Raw genomic sequence first — 17,713 nt, forward strand, 5'->3', positions numbered from 1 at the left:
TGCAGAATGGTACTTATTGCCCTGAAAAAGCAGTTAACCTCCAGAACTGCCAAGAAATGACAGGAGCTGCACGGAGCACAGTTGCTCAGGTATACACGGGGATGTGTTAGTGATGTGACGTTTTGGTAAACTTTTTTTTTTTAATTCTCCGAGAACTACCTTGATAATCAAACCAAAAGTTAAAAACATGACAAAATTAGACTTTATAAAGGAATTTTTAAAACCTTTATACTTTATCTGTGCTTTATATGTAAATATATATTCTTTAATATATAAAAATATATAGAAATGAGTAAAAGTGTAATTAAAAAGAATCTCTGTACATTCGTTGTTAAAAATTTCTATTTTTATCAGAAAATTATCAAGTATACAGATGGGTAAAAAGATAAGGTAATTTTTAATAGCCTTTTTTAAATTAGACACATGATATTTTCTCACCTATGTTACTTTACCAGTGTCTTACCAGAGGGGGATGAGGTCCAGATAATTTCATATCCATGACTGGAAGTTGTGCTGTCACTCTTAAATCGCAGGTACAGTTCATTATGGTGAGAGAAGATAGGATTTGGCAACAGACTTCCACAATAGGTGCCGAGTAAGGGAGCACTGCCGTCGCTTCCATTTCTCACCTTTAAAAACGAGTCATGAAGTGTTATCCTTAAGCATGCTCTACTTTCTTCTTGGATCTCTCATTGCTGTACATTAGCATAAAATAAAGTATAACAACGTTGAAACAAAAGGAATTTCTATACGGAAAAAGGAGGACACTCACTAAATTCACAAAATTTCTGACCATTAAGATATACTTTAGCCAGGCTGGGTGTGGCTCAGCGGTTGAGCGTCGACCTAGGATCCAGACGATCAGGGTTCGATTCCCGGTTGGGGCACATGCCCGGGTTGCGGGCTCGATCAATGACTCTCTCATCATTGATGTTTCTATCTCTCTCTCTCCCTCTCCTTTCCTCTCTCTGAAATCAATAAAGATATATTAAAAAAAAAAAAGAAAAAAGATATACTTTAAAAGCACATTTTGCAGCCGAATAGACTTGTTTTTTAAAATTCACTGCACGGAGCAGACACATGTGCAAACAGGAGGCGAGTCGGCCTGTGTGTAACCACAGGCACGCGCTGTGAACTTGGCCGCGTTCTGCCCTCGGGCCTGGCTCCTCCTGCGCGTTCATAGCCAGCCCGACCCCAGGCAGTGCGGAGGTGATGGTCCTGTGGCTACATGTACTCAAAGTCTTGGAAACCCCTCCAGTCCCTTTATCATTTCATAATCTGACAGCTGGTCCACTGCTGATTGTCTAAGCCATAGAGTGTCCCCAGAGGCGCGGAGGCTCATCTTGCCGGGTGTGCTGGTCTGCAGGTCAGGGCGGTAGCCAGTGGGAGGGAAGATGCCTCTCTGGTGCTTTTGGAGTATTCTGCTGAGTGTTTCAACAGAGTGCCTTGCATGGATCAAGCAGCCAGTTATCTACCAGGAGACAGAGATGGGGGCCATATCCAAGAATGCTGGAGGACCAGACCTGCCACCACTATACTCTTTGGGTCTTTTTCCTGTTATCTTTTAGAAAAGGTGACGCTCTGAGAGAAGACAGAGACATTGATTCCCACTGAGCATGCTAATGAGTTGTTCTCCTCATTTTTCTCTGCAGGAACCATGAGAGCGGTGGACATCTCTGGGACATTAGAGGACCTTGGAAAGGGAGGTGAAAGTTCTGAAGACAAATGCAAATTCCAAATGTGTTGCAGGACTTGGTCTTCAAGCGACATTGATCCATTGGAATCCTTGGCTAGATCCTTGGGAAGTTTCAGGCCCATTCCTATGGGATAGCGAAGGACAGCTGGGAGGACAAGTCCTCACCCCTCAATGTTCGAGAGCTGGCCTGTACTTCCCAGTGGACACAGGCGAAGGGCAAACGTAAGCTCCAGTCAATGACGGTCCCCTGGGGCGTGAGGTGAGCAGGGAGCAGCTGCAGTGGGATCCCAGAATGACAGGGTAATTCTGTCCTTTCTCTGTATCCCACTCCTCCCCTCCTTTCTGCTTCGCGCTTCATACAAATGCTTAGATTCCGCGGTGGGTGAGGTACATAGGTCTGAGTTTAACACCCTCACTGACACAAACCATCCTGTATTTCTCCCATCTCCTCCCTGCTACACCCATCGCCTCCAGTTTCCTACCATGGCAAGTATTTCCCAAGAAAAAGGCACGAGCTTCCTCCCAGAACTTGTTGCACTAGAGGTTAAGAATATTCATTAACAAAGGACTTAGATGAATTCTACAGGGGAGAGCTTTCCAGGAAAATAAAACTCCATAACAGGCGTAAAGGAGCTGTTAAACAAACCTTTTGGAAACCTTACCGAAGACTCTCGTGCACATGAAACAAGGAGAGCAGAGGAATTCGGCATCCTCTGTGTATACACCTTTATTTCCTAAGAATGAATTCATTTCCCACAGAGTTTGCAAAGGACACCCAGGTGAGCTCTGGGATTTCTGTGGCAAAATAGAGGCGCTGGGCTCCACACACAGCCTGCGTCGGTTATGGGCTCATTCAGAACATCTTCCCATGAATGACAACCTAACAGTCCCCACTTCCACAGTGCAGGTGATGTTCAGCAAAAGGATGCAGAGGGTGCCCTTCTGGTGCCCCAGGGAATCACAAGGGGGCAAGGGCTCGAGGAGCCTGGCTCTGCCTGCTCCAGGCCAAGGAGGCTTCTCTCTCATTGTGTCTGGGGAGGAGTGGAGGGTGGGTGAGAAGAGGTCGGTGAGCTGCAAAGCTGCTTCTTCGTCCAATTCGGGCTCTCCAGCAGTGGTTGAGGGGAAAGGAACAGTGCATTCCTCCAGCCTCCGCCAAACACTTGGTCAAGGTATGGTTTCACCTTAGAGAATCCTGAAGATGCCCCCCACTTACTGTGGCTGTCAGGGGAATCAGGCTAACTATGTAGTATCGTTTGGTTTTATTTTTTATGTCCACACAAAGCACACTTATTAAAGTCAGTGCCGTGGTTCACCTCCAGAATTAGCACTTTGCACTTGGACATCCCTCTGGTCCTTCCAGTCTGAACACACATCAGCTCCTTCAAGAAGCTTTCTCTGTCCCTGAAGTGACTCGATTCGTCCTTTCCACATTGCGTGGGAGCTGACTGTTTCCCGCCTGGCCTTCCCACTGGACTGTGAGCCTCCCGGGAGCCCTGACTGTATCGTGTTCCCTATTGGATTTCTGGCACCTGGCCATAGAAGTTGCTTGGTAAGTATTTATGGACTGAAATATAATGAATAAATTAAGGAAATGAGTAAGGGGTATATTTTTAGCAGTAGCAGAGAAAAAGGTGAAAAATCGGAAGTGATCCATCATCTTTTATATAATTCATTTATATGAGATCCAAATGGATGTTACCTCCAAGAAGTCGTGTCGGCATTCACTGGAGTCCTCGATGCCAAATGAATGAAAGAAGAGGGAAATGGTGTGGTTCTGTGGGGCTGTGAGAGTCACAGTGCAATCCATGTTATTGTTATAATTATCGGGCCATCCGGGGCTCCTCAGATTGCCGAATGCCCTGTGATAGTCTCTGTTACAACCTTAGAGAAAAAAATATTCACAATTAATGTATGTGTACCAATATTTAGTGTCTTTTTGACCTGACAGGAATAATTGAAAAAGTGATTAAATTTAAGCACATTAGCAAAAAGCCAACCCAGCCTCTGCATTTACCTTTGAGGTCACTGGGACCCCGGAGATGAGGGGAAGGGCAAGTGGAGCACTTGCAGGGCAGGGTCTCGGTAACAGGAAATACCCCACGTGAAATGTGAAATATGAGCACTCGCCTTCGAAGATGGATATTCTAGAATTCTCTGTGCTCTTTCTGATCACACTGAGGTGGCTGGCTGACATTTAAACTCTTTTTCACATAAAGTCTCTACCTCCAAGACAAAATCTTGTGTGAGGATTTCCCTTTAAATCCTTTGATGAATTATGTATTCTGAGAGACCTGGCAAATTGTTGTTCTTTTTTTTATGTTTTAATTTATTTTTATTGTTGAAAGTATCACAAATGTTACCCTTTTTTCCCCCAATGACCCCCTCCAACCCACTCCTGCCCCCTCCCCAGGCCTTCACTGCACTATTGTCTGTGCCCATGGGTTATGCATATATGCATATAAATTCTTTGGTTTAATCTCTTCACCCTCCACCCCCATCTCCCGCAGAGAATCGTTAGTCTGGTGCATGCTTCCATGTCTCTGGATCTATTTTGTTTGTCAGTTTATTTTGTTCATTAGAGTCCACATATAAGTGAGATCATGTCTTTCTCTAACTGGCTTATTTCACTTAGCATAATACTCCCTGGGTCCCTCCTTGTTGCCTCAAAGGGTTTAATCAAAGGCAGTGTTAGTTTTAATCAAGCTCCAAATGAACATTAAATAAAGTGTTCTCTGGAAATAAACTTCTCAGTTTTAGTAATCAAGTAGCTCTTTCAAAGCTTCTTGGTTCTGACAAAATAATTTCCTAAGCTACTGTGATTTCTATACATGTTCAAGTGGATAATTAATAAAATAACATACAATTTTAAATTATGTAATTACGTGAACTTTGAAGAATACGCTGGCATTCTAAACATTTTAATTAGCATCGTACTTGCTTGACCTCTTTGGGAACCAGCTTTAGTAACTTGCTGGATTGGGCCTGGTTTCTAGTGAAGTTTTATGTCGTGTAAACAAGCCCTGATTTACTCACATGCTCACAGGAGTCCGTTCTAGCAATAATTGTAATGATGGCAGATTTTCTGTACAAAAGATAAAGTCCCAGGCTCACCTGCAACCTGATAGGTAAAACCCACTCTAGAGTTGTTAAAAACTTCAGATTTGAAAATGACAATTGCAGTGCTCAAAGAAGAATAGAACGTTGGAACAGCTGACGCATTGCTGCCACAGAAGTGAATTCTTGCATTTCCATTACTCTGAAAAGAAAGTCAAGCCAAACACATTAGATTTTGCTTCAAAAGAGAATAGGCCATAGCAAAAATTAAATGCATATGAAAGTATACTTTAATAATCAGCCATGGAAACTAGATACATTGTTTGAGCACTTGGCAGTAAGACTGACATTGGCCTTGGAATCCACAACTGTCTCACATTCTCTAAAGGACAGGAAGCGGGGGAGGTCAAGTTTATGCTGAAGCCACCAGACAGATACTTGCCTCCTGAAAATGAGACCCTTCCCCCCTCTTCATAGCCAAGGTCTGTGCCCTTGCTCTGGGCGCATCACTGTTCAAGTTCACTGCAGTTCTTCTACTGGCGTTTTTCCCCAGTCTGGAACTCCATAAGACTGACTCACCGCTCCTGCCCTCGATACCCCTTAGCAAATCTAACCAGACACTTTAGCATTGCTATGACGCCCCCAGTGCCACCGGCGCCTGTAATGAGGTTCCTGTTTCCCCTTTGTAACTACACCTGGCAGCCCCCATCACGTCCCAAGGGGCCAGGATAAATGCAGTCTAACCCTATCAGTCCTTGCATAAAAACAGCTTGTATCAAAGGCAGAACACCTGCTGCCTCTCACAACAGGTACGCCTCCAATACCTGTAGTTCTTGGGCACCTACTGAAAGGCCCATTCCCCACTCCTGCTGCCAACTCCTGTCACTGACCAGTGCTTCTACCCCGCACTGTCTCCTGCAGCTGGTCCTTTCCTAACCTTGCCTGGTGTATCCTCTGAACTTGAACTGCATTGGTAACCACTCCTGCACACATCCTTAGCCTTTCCACTTTGTGGCCTTGAGTGAAACTTGGGTCTCCTTCAGCCTCCTGTGGAGGCCATTCTTTTCCCACTCTGCACAGTTTGAGAAAGAATGGGGGCTGGGGATGGGCAGGGATTCCCAAGCTGCTCACTGCAGCATATGTCCTCGAATCAAAGCTAGTTTTTCTTTGAGGGTCTCTACATCTGGCCAAAGATACTCTCTGATCCATCTGATCATTCTCACTTTCTTTCTGGATACTTCCCTTCCTTAATTAAAGACTTGTGGTATTTTAGCTCAGAGCCATTTTATGAACCCTCGGAGGTTCTTACAGAGAACCCATTAAACATCCTAATTTGCATTCCTTAATGCCAGCGGCTTTCATGTCCATTCTCTGTGGTTGCCTGCCCTAACACCAGCTGTGCAGTCAGATCTTTTTATTATCTGCAGTGCCTCCACCACATGATTCTTTCATGATCTTCCAACCACATCTCTCTTTCTACTCTTGGACACCTGAAAAGTTTTGTTCTTTCAGTTATTAGTTGATTTCTTGTATTTTTTCCCTCTCTGCTCAGGCTGAAACTCTTTGATCTTTTCCTTTATCCATTCAGCTGAAGGACATTATTTATTCATGACAAATATTGGGTCTTATTTGAGGCCAATCTAGCAGTCAATATTATACAGAGCTATCCAATGCCCTTAAGTAGCACGCAGGCACCCAGATGGTAGTCTGCCCTGATCCACGTTGGAAAATTTGGATGCATGAAACAATGGGAAACTGAAAGAGCTTTAATCAACGGGTTTTGTTGCAGTTGGCTCTAAGTCCTTCCAGGAAGTGTACCACTGGGATATACAAAAAGTATTCTGAAGACCAATGGAATGATGATAACCTATCATCTTGACCACTGTGGGAACACAGAATGTACCTCAGTGTTTCCGTTTTGTAATATTTCAGCAAATCCAGTGTCTATTCAGAAGCCAGTACTTCTCAAACCTCTCTCCACATTGGAGTCAGCCTCCACCAAGATACATGAGTAATACAGGGGACCCAGATTTAGAATGAGGAGGACTTGAAGACTCAGAAGGGATAGACTGGATCCTCTACTATTGCCAGCCAGCACATGGGGGTTTGAACATGACCCTCCTAAACTGAACTGGGGTAGATTAACTAATCTCCTCAAACTGCAGGGAGACAATCCAGGCATTCCCAGGTGCTCCCCCAGGCACCCATCCTCATTTCATGAGTCCTCACTTTACAAATGCTCCCTGGATAATCTCATCACTCGCATTGTTTTAACTACTGATTCATATGATGGTGACAATCAAATCTTCAGGCCTTTATCACTATCATACGTTTATGCCCAACTGTCTCCTCACTGTCTTATCCCATGGGCAATTTGGACTCATTTTTGTTTTAACCAAATCAACTCCCCCCCCCCTCTCTTTTTCTTTCCTTTTTTAAAAATATATATCTTGATTTCAGAGAGAGGGAGAGAGAGAGATAGAAACATCAATGATGAGAGAGTCATTGATTGGCTGCCTCCTGCACACCCCCGGACTGGGGATCGAGTCCACAACCTGGGCATGTGCCCTGACCAGGCATCAAACCCTGATCACCTGGATCCTAGGCAGACGCTCAACCACTGAGCCACGCCCGGCTGGGCTTCTTTCTTACATTATCATAAATGCAGTGCCACTGGACTGGGGCCATATGACCTCTTAATTGATTTCACTGTGTTCTGCATTGGCCCTTGCATCTCACCCTATACATAGATTCCACTAACTATAGAAGCGTTTCCCCAAGTATGGCCCATGGAACACCAGTATCAGAACACCGGAGATGCTCATCAAAAATTCAGAGCAATGGGTGCTATGTGGGGGATTCGGTCTCTGAGGGAGGGGTCCAGGCGTAGGCACTTGTACCAAGATACCCAGATGTTTTTATGCACATGAAAGTTTGAGAGCTCCTGACCTAAGGACCAAGTTAAAATTTCTTAACACCTAAATAGAGGGTTTGTATATAGCCGAAAAATACATTAAGCTAAAAGAAACTTGGACAGTTTATTTCATTATGCTCTCATTACTTCAAGCGGTTTGAAAGTACTGGTAAAAAGTCCACTAGATGTGACTGTCATTCACACTGTAATTATTACCTCCTGTGCATCCTGAAACTCTAAGTAATTCTGGTGGCAGTCCCGCGAGTGCAGCTGCAATGCCCACACAGTGATCTTGACCTGCTGATGTGGAGGAGCTTCAAAGACCCAAGTACAGGTGGAAAGTGGGACATCTGGGTTTGATAAACTGGGTGATGAAATATTTTGTGGGGTCCAAGTTGCATTATATGTTCCACCACAAATCACTGAGATGGGAAAAAAGAACAACTTTCAAGACAAATTTTACTCATGTCTCATCATGCATATGATATTTAAAATTCTGCCTTTCCTACCCCTCCAGCCCAAAGGAGCTCTATTTACATCATTCTGTGAAGAACTTAGAATATATATTCTTGACTAAGAATTGTACCAAATTTGTATCATGAATTAAACACATAGTAATTAACATGGTTTTCAGTAATTGACATTGAATTTAGATGATCACTAACATTGAGTTTAGTAATTAACATTGAGTTTAGATACAAGTGTGACATATTTTTAGTGCATAAATACACGTTTCATAATATATAAAAATGTCTCAATTTACTCACTGTCGATGAAGGTATATGTAGCATTAAATCCTTCCCTTTCCAAAGTTATGTCACTGACAAATTGAACTGTCAGGAAGTTACCAGAAGAGACAAAGGGCACAGGTACCCTGGAACCACAAAATGTTCCAGCCAACTCGGCATCTTCACTCTCCCCGTCATATAGCTGAAAGGAAAACAGTTCATTAGTTCTGCATTATTCACAAAGAGGTTGCAAATTTTACACTAAAATGGATGTGAAGTCCCAATAGGTCATGATCAAGAATCTTACAGTGATGTTCTTAGAGCTAGTTTTAATTTAGGAACAGCTATTAAATCGAATATAAAATAATGAGTTTCCGTAGAAACCTGGTAGGATGTCTAAAAACTTTTTTCTAATTGTGCAAGTAATACATGGTTTGAAAAATAACGTGTCGTTACAGCCAGCAAACCCATCACTATCCTCACACCCATTCTCACTACCGTGCGGGGCCAACCCTCCCTGGGTTCGCACTGCAGCCTCCCGATCCACACTTGTCCCCCTTCAGCTTGTCCTCAACACGTCAGCCAGAGGACACGGTTAAAAGTTAAGTCCAGGTCACCACTCTGCTAAGACCCCCCCTCACTGCTTCCCATCCACTCAATACAAAAGCCAAGCCATGAAAGTGGCCTCGGAGGCCTAATAGAATCTGCTCTCCGCGCCCACCCCTGACCTTTTCACTGGAAGTCTTACTGTCTCCACTTGGTTTTCTCTGCTCCAGGCGCAGTGCCCCCTCCTGGCTGTCGCCTTCCTCGATCCTTCTGCCTGGAACACCCTTCCCCTATGGAACCGTGAGGTTTGTTCCCTTCGCTCCTGCAGGTCTTTGCTCAAATATCACTGACCACCCTATTGAAATAGAAACTTCCCCACCCTTCTCTCCCTTCTTCCCTGTGCTCTCGTTCCTTCAGCGCCTGCATTTCCTCCACCCACTGTGCGTGTTGCTATGTTACTGTCTGTTCTGAGGGAAGCGCAAATCCGTGAAAGCACAGGGTGCTGTTTGCTCTGTGCATTGCAGTCCTGTTGTGTCCGGCACAGAACAGGCGCCCAGTAAATAGCTAACAAATGAGTAAGTGCTTTGAGTCCTCTCTTCCAACACCCACCCCCTCAACCCTGTTCTCTCCCGGCCTTCTTTATATCAGCAAACGGCTCTAGCCTAAAACTTCAGCCATCCTTGATTCCTGTCTCTCCCCTACCCGACATCTACTCCACTCTCCCTTTGCCATCTACCCCAGAGGGCTCCATCTCCACTGTCCTCACCATCGTCCTTCACCTTTATTCTTATAACATCTTCCTGATAGGCGTGTTTCCACAGAGCAGCCCCGGTATTCTATATGGAGCCGCCCGTGTGTTTGCAAACTTAAATCAGATCATGCTCCTGCTCGGCCTAACAGGCTCCAGTGGATTCCCACTGCACTTAGTGTAAAACCAAACTCTTCATGGGGGTTTGCAAGCCCCTACCTGGCCTGGCCTGGGCCTGCCCTCAGCCCCCTGCTTCCTGTAACTCCTCTATCCCAGGGTGAGTCCCTGCCCAGGCCCAGGCCCCTGCTGTTCTTCTGCCAGAAGCATTCTCTCCTCAGCTTGGATGGACCACACTCATGGGATCACAGCTCAAATGCCTCTCTTTGAGAGAGGCCAACTCTATCTAAAGTGGCCCTCCCCCAATATCTTCCTCTTCTCTTTTCTTATTATAATCAAAATGTATCTTATTTGTTGCTTATTTACTTTTTCTGGTCTCTCTCCCAACAAGAATGAGCACCCAGAACCCAGAATGAGTCCAGCACCCAGAATGAGTCCCAGCCATAAAAGCCTTCGACAAACCCCTGTTGAAATAGCGATTACTTGTATTTCTGTCAATTGCTAGAAAACAAAGTTTTCTCCAGCGCAGTAATCTTCATGGTATTTCTAAAGTCAGTATGTGTAGATATAAATATTGAATTTCTAAAAGAACTATGGTGTGTTATAGAATAGACATGACCACTGACATTATTTTAAAATGATAGCAATATATAAAATAGAAATGGTTAGAAAGAGGAATTTAATATTAAACAGAAGAAAGGACGAACCACTAGATGGCACTGCCTCACCTGCTTGAAAACGATTTTAGTAAATTTAGAGGCAGAAGAGATTCAAGAGTAGAGTCATCTATACCCTTATTTTGGCCAAGTTTTAGCTAATGTACTTTTTCTGGTAAGCAAGTTAAACTTTTATTATAAACATTACTGCCTTTATCAGCACATTCATATTAGCAGCATTTTTATTCTATGCACTGTGTGCCAGGCCTCTGTGCTAGGTCCTATGTATACAAGGATGTATAAGGCACTTTCCATACATTCAGTACATTAATTTGACACTCACAAATTAGTGGGAGAGAGAGTTCCATAAATTAAATATGCCTGTATATCTGTGTGTGTATAAATTATATATAAAATAAAGAAAAAAAGTGCTACAAGAAAAGAATTAAATATAATAGGGGAACCCAGATGGTGAAGTCAGGAAAGACCTCACACAGACATTTGAACTGTATTTTAAAAGTAAGGCCTTATATACATATATTCATAGCCCATGGACACGGACAATAGTGTGGTGAAGGCCTGGGGTGGGGCAGGGGCTGGAAGGAGGGAGCAAAGGGGGGGGGATTGGAGGACATCTGTAATACTGTCAACAATAAAGTATATATATATGCAGTAAGTGGACCCTTCCAGCCCTATAGAAGAGGAAACAGATGCAGAAGGCCACAGGAGTATGGAAGGCATGGCATGTCTCAAGAGCTCACCACCTTTCGAGGCGCCTGGAGATTAAGGTGAGAAACCATAATCGGTATTGGGACATGACTGAAATTCTGTATGCTTCATGCTAAGGAGTTTGCATGTTCTCCTGTAGAAGTTATAAGATCTGGTTTGGGCTTTGAGTGGCTGGCCTCCAGCTGGTGCTTGCATTAGTTCATTCACTGCCACAATGAGATTTTTCTTAATTGTGTTGACATAGACAGGTTGTGGTCTCTGGACAACTGACATGGGCTCCTGGACTCCTTGTAGCCAAAGCCAAGCTTTTCTCCACCTGCTCTCCCATTTGCGGATAATGCTAAGTCTCCACTGTGACTTCTGCATGGTAGCTCCGGAGCGTGTAACAGGGGGTGTACCGTACAGTGCTGGAGATGGGGGTCACATGGACCAGGATATAAATGGTGCCCTTTAGGACTTACTCAGTTGCTGCTGATTACTGCATTGTGGACTCATGTGTTGCCTGGCACAAGTGCTTCAGACCTGGAGCTTAAATTATGTTCTAAGTCTTGTGGATGTAGACGAGTGCTGATAAGAATTTTGTGTCTTCTCAGCTTTTAAAACTCTTTGATAGTGGAGCATCTTAGAATCTATTTAAGATCCTGAAGGAATTGTACAAATAATTTAGGGAAGACGGCCTCTGACTACAGTGACTGCAAGATCATGCACTTTATCCAGCCACTAATCTGAGCCAAAGAAGAAAGTGGGGAAGGAAATGTATGAATTTTAATTTCTATGAACTTTTAATGCTAAAGGGCAAGAGACTTCGATATTTGACTTTAATTCTTTCCCATTTAACTTCATTTCAGACATTAATTTTCTTAGGACTTTATCTTTTAATATTTTCCTGGGAATTTAATAACAGGAACATTTTTATATTCTTATGTGGAACATCTCTACATTGCACCTTAGAGTATCTTCACAAATTCCTTGACTTTATCGAGGAGCCTCTGTTAGAGTCTGCTGGACAACATGCCGGGGCATAATTTGAGATGGGAAAAAGAAAAGTGTCATTTTTAAGGTTTAGGGCTGAACTCTGATCTCTTTCAGGTCCTTCTGGAGAAAATGCTATACTGGTCCCAGTGGTGTCAGGAAGAGCCACAAGAAGCAATGATTAGAATTAGCTCTATAAATACAGGAATTTTTATAGTTATTTTTATTATTATTATTATTAGTGTTCTTTTCTAGTGCTTAGAATAGTGTCTGGAACATAATGGGTGCTCAAATAAACATTTATTGAATGAATGAATGAATGAATGAATGAATGAATGAATGAATGGTACTCCTCTTAAGGATAGGAGCCTGATCTCTTGAGAGATTGCTGATCTCCTCCCCAGAGATGGACACTCCCTCTACAGTGGCTGACCACAGACTGAATGGGTAAGCCCAGGGGGTTAAGATAGATGTTCTCACTGGGGACAGAGCTGTCCCTTAGGGAGTGTTTTATAAAAGTATGGTGTTTTATGGTTATCACAATAATTTGGGGCTGTAACTGGCATTTAGTATTCAGCAGCCACATGGCAGAATCCCATCCTGTAATTCACAGGAAAGTTCTACAAAGTGAAGGTTTACTCTATGTTCCACATAACCGAATGTCCTGCCAGACATTTGTGCATTAAAACTGTTTGCAATTATTTGATCCCAGAACCTAAATCCATTCACTATATAAACACAAAAATATTTTTGCACAGCCTTAATATTCACCAAATTTCCAAGAATGTAAATGCTGTGCAAGTTGAGGGAACAGTAGTCTTTGTTTTCTTTAGAACTGCTTTATTTCAGTTTTTCCACCATTTTAGAAATTCATACTGCAGATGGTGATACTGCTGCTGGCATTTAAGTTACAAATACAGCCCACCTGTATTAGTTTAAACTTACACTTTTACATCTGCCATGATTCCACAGAGAAGAATCCGACTTCTTTATCGTCTGACTTAGTGTAGGTGTGTCAGAGAACTGATATAGTGAAATCTGCGCTATTTTATATACTTTCCTTTTATTTCTCCTTTGCACTGCAGTTGGTACATTACATTGATTTTTTGAAACTATGTATATGGATAGGCTATAGCATAGGTGACTTTCACTCTGGATGGTCAAGGAAATATTACAAATATTGGTGGGAAATGTTAGGAGGAAGCCACCTTCTTCCCACTAGTTCCATAGTCCCTGGCAAAGACATGCCAGCCAGGGGCCCAGTTCTGAGCCCTCTCTGCCATGTCACTCACTGCCCACCACAGGGGAGGGACTTGACCAGTCGGCAAACTGGTATCGAGAGGCTGGGGGTGCTCTGTGCAGCGGCAGCCCCTCTGTCTTTCCTTCTCTTCGCAGCCGGCCTCCCACGGGGAGCGTGCTTTTGTGATGGGCCTCCGAAGCCTAGCTCAGCAGTCCCATCCAGGAAGCCTTTCCTGACCCCAAAGTGACATCAACCATTCTCTCTTCTCTTCTGCTTTTCCATGTTGTTCATTTTGTCATGTTTTATGTATAATGATTTATGTGCTCACATGTCAGTCTCCTCACTCTACAGCTCCTTGAGGAACTGTATTTTAACCTTCCCGCATCTCGAGTGCGGGGGACAATGCCCAGCACATAATGATGCCACCCGACTCCTTATGGAATGGATGTGATGTTAATTTCAACAGCCACCACCCAGTGAAATACACAATTCACTATGTATTTTAATAACTTTCCAAATCAACCCTTTAAAAAAGTAGTGACATAATTATGGATGGCCCAGCCGGGCGTGGCTCAGCGGTTGAGCATCGGCCTAGGATCCAGGGGATCAGGGTTCGATTCCCAGTCAGGGCACATGCCCCGGCTGCGGGCTGCAGCAGATCAATGACTCTCTCATCGTTGATGTTTCTATCTCTCTCTCTCCCTCTCCCTTCCTCTCTCTGAAATCAATAAAGATATATTTAAAAATAAATAAATAAATAAAGGATGAATAATGAAACTGGCAAGTTTTTACTTGTATATCTACCTACAGAACTGAATTAAGTAAGCTTTTCTAAAAAGTAATTTAATTATAATATCTAAGAAACAATCTAAAAGGAATCAAATGTCTCATTTATCACAGAAAATCTCTTTAATAAAGAGACCTCCAGGCTTCCCATTTCAAGGGGTGTTCTTTTATCTGCCCATTTAGAATAAGCTGAAAAATTTGCCAAGTGAGGAAAATTGCTTTCCCAAGAAGGAAAATAAGAGTAGATCTAAACAGATTTTCTTTTTTTTAAAGAATTATAGCTCTAAGCTAGAAAATAACTCCTTGTTTTCAATATTGCTATTTCTGTCCTAAAATTACTAGTTGTTTTAATTAGATTATCAAATCACAATCTTCTATATGGAAATGGATCTTGAGAATAAGTCCTATTAATCTTTCCAGAAGGACCAAACACTCTATATGAGTTTATATTTAAAATAATGTATACACAAATCAATTACGTTTAATATTTTAAGAAAGGGAGATTGTACAGCCTCATGCCTTCTGTAACTTCACAATGGGAAAAATAAAGAAATACATTTGTTTATAAGTCATACGTCAGGCACAGTGTTGCGCAGTCTCACATATATTATCTTTATCCTCAATATAGCTTTGCAAGGTAGGTATGATTGCATGATTTTGTTTGTTTTTTAATAGATGCAGTGATAAGAATCAGGGAGACACAAAATTTGTCAGGTGGTAAAATTGGGTTTGAGCGCATATTATCTTTCTCTAACACTTGTTACCTTTTTGCAAAATTTAAGTAACTGTCGAACTGTCTTGAACATCAGCTTTACTGCTGCTGCGGCCGTTCTGGTCTCATTTCAGAAAGGAACCATTCAACCCGAACTGACATTTCTTGTTATCTTTAGTTTTTCACGAACTCCCTCTGATCCTGCTTCTGTGCCAATACTTTATTTAAAGTTGTCAGCCAATCTAATGAGTTTCTCCTTCATCTTAACCTTTCCTGGCCTCTAATTTACAATTTAAAAGTATCGACCACCCATCCTTGGTGAAAGGCTCTCTCCTTGACTTCAGTGATACCATACTATTCCTGGCTGTTGTTTTTTGTTTGTTTTTCCATGACTCGTGTTTCCTGTCCTTTGTTGTCCAGTTGCCTCACTGTGAACCTTCCCTGGGGTTGAGTGGGTCTCTGGCTTTCTAGCTCCAGGCTGTCCCCCTGAAGGAAAGCCCCGTTTCCCCTGATGTCAGGAGTGCTCTTTTGCTATCTCCTCTCTGGTCTGTTTGTTGCTGGAGCTCTGTTCCATCCCCTGCCCACAGGCCATGCCATTTGTCTGCCCTGCTATGATCCAACCTGTACCAATCCCTTACAGGAGCATGGTCTCTTCCTAATAGCACTGGCATTCTTCTGCTTTCTTAGGCTTGGTGCTTATCACAGTAAAATATGAGACAGTATATAATTAAGGGCTCAAGTGCGTGTCCACCTATGACTTTTCCTTCCCTGTTTAAAAACACACAACAATTTCTTTAAAATTTAACATGATTTTGAACTTAAAAAGTTTCTCTTGCACCAGGCTTGTTATCTCTACCATCTCTGTACCCTCCTGACATAAAGGTAGCCTCACCTTGGGGCCCTAACTCCAGACTCTGTGACAATTCACCCAGAGTCCCGATTCCTGATTAGCCTTCTTAAATTCTGCTCTCAACCTGTATCACTTGGATTGATTGGAAAACCTTCAATGACTCTTTATTTTTAACTGCATAAAATCTAAATTCTTTAGTTTGACTTTCAAGATCCTTTGTACTCTGAGAATTTCTGCACTACACAATCTTGTTTCTTGCTACTCTTTAGTAATATTCTGCTCTTATAGAGCCAGCCCCTCACTATTTCAGGAACATGCACATTCCCATGTCCATGCCTTCTCTCACGTTCCACTAGCCTGGAGTGCCTCCTCTCCTGACTTGAATAAGCATTCCCTCTCTCTAAGAAGTCTTTCTTGGTCACACCAGACAATCACAAACTTTCCTCCCTTTTAAACTTGCACACTGCTTTAATCCTGTATCCAAAGCATTACTTAGCACTTAAATTTAACTATCCTGGTTGCTTATTGTTGATTCGCTTGTATCATCCCCTAACTTGGTAATCAGATTTAACCTCCTCATTGTTAGAAATCTTGCCATACTCACTTTTCCCCAAGAATGTAGTACTATATATTGATTGACACTTCTTAAAACTCTCAAATTCATATAGCCTGATAGATAAAATAATTTAATATTGAAGAGTCATTAAACATTGAGAAGTCCCTTGATTTACTTTCAATGAGATTTTAGAACTAAGTTGTTTTCCACCTATAAAGATAATATGAAAAGTAAATATATAAACTTTAAAAATAGATAAGTTAAGGGGTGATTATTATATGCAGGATTTGCCAAAGGTGCTTTGAGTATCTCTTCTTATACAAGCTTGGTCCGCAGATCATTTCCTAAGGAGGCATGGATGAACAGTGAATCTTAGAGCTAGTGTTAGAAGCCACTCAAAGTTTTTGAGTCATCCATACTAAACATTAATTTGATATGAAGATGAAGCATCTGTAATATTATACATTATATCATTGAAGTATAGGTCATTTTAAAAATTAGTGGTACTCACAATTTCCAAAACTCCCTATATGGTGTGAAGTAGAATATACCATATCAAAGTCTGGATTAGAACACTCTGCCAAGAAATATAACAGCCTTACCTTTACATAATCATAAATGCATCTTTGCAAAGTGGATGCTGACTCCAGAGCAAACGTATTGAAGGTGAGTTTAATGAGTTTGTTTACAGGTGCAATTATGAACCATACGCAGTTTAAATTCTTGTCATATCTTCCATCTGAATCAGAATCAGGAGAGGCAAAGGTGTAATTTGAGGCTGTCAGATAGCCACCACATCCTTGCCGAGGCCCTGTGTTAAAACAAAGACATCACTAAGCAGACCGAGGAGAACACATCTTACATTCTACATGGAGGCTTTTAAAATTCATATCGTTTCTATTTTCTCTCACACTTTTAAAACTATTATCAGGCTGCCCCTGAGCTTCAGTGGGCTGATGTGGGTGTTGCTGCTACTTGCCTTAACTTCTTCACTACCTATTTCCTCTCCACTCCTCTCACCAACCCCTCAGTCCCTTTCTTCTTACTCACACATAGCTGCTTAGAAAAATGGGAAACCGAATTTGGCTCTATGTGCATTTTTAGACCTGCTGATGTGATTTATTAAAGCTTTTTCTAGCCTCAAAAATCCAAGATTATAGAAAATGGTGTTTTGCATAATAAAAGCGGTGGAAAGCATGAACATGTTTTACTATTATGTTTTGCTTTTATGGACACTATCCAATTGAAAACTGAATTTATGAAGAATTTACCCAACATGCCAAGAACGCTGGCTCCCGACAAACCTTTTATTTTAAGTAATGTTAGAAAGAATCTGAGAGCATTTAACACTACAGTCCAGTTCATATTAAACCACACTCTATACTTAATTTTTTCTTTTCCAAAAAGAA

At 42.2% G+C, this 17,713-nt stretch overlaps 1 protein-coding gene across 1 annotated transcript in view; it reads right to left on the reverse strand.

Moving 5' to 3' along the window:
• The window catches only part of CUBN (cubilin), a 256,784-nt gene that overhangs the window by 5,693 nt on the left and 233,378 nt on the right, over positions 1-17,713 (reverse strand). Inside the window, exons 60-65 of the mRNA XM_016213239.2 lie at positions 16,907-17,115; positions 8,432-8,594; positions 7,881-8,086; positions 4,808-4,952; positions 3,396-3,577; positions 464-629 (exon numbers count right to left, since the gene is read on the reverse strand). Coding sequence (XP_016068725.2) covers positions 464-629; positions 3,396-3,577; positions 4,808-4,952; positions 7,881-8,086; positions 8,432-8,594; positions 16,907-17,115 — 1,071 coding nt within the window. The remainder of the gene's footprint in view (positions 1-463; positions 630-3,395; positions 3,578-4,807; positions 4,953-7,880; positions 8,087-8,431; positions 8,595-16,906; positions 17,116-17,713) is intronic.

The sequence above is a fragment of the Miniopterus natalensis genome, chromosome 1, assembly GCF_054644295.1.
Source record: "Miniopterus natalensis isolate mMinNat1 chromosome 1, mMinNat1.hap1, whole genome shotgun sequence".
Taxonomy (NCBI): Eukaryota; Metazoa; Chordata; class Mammalia; order Chiroptera; family Miniopteridae; genus Miniopterus; species Miniopterus natalensis.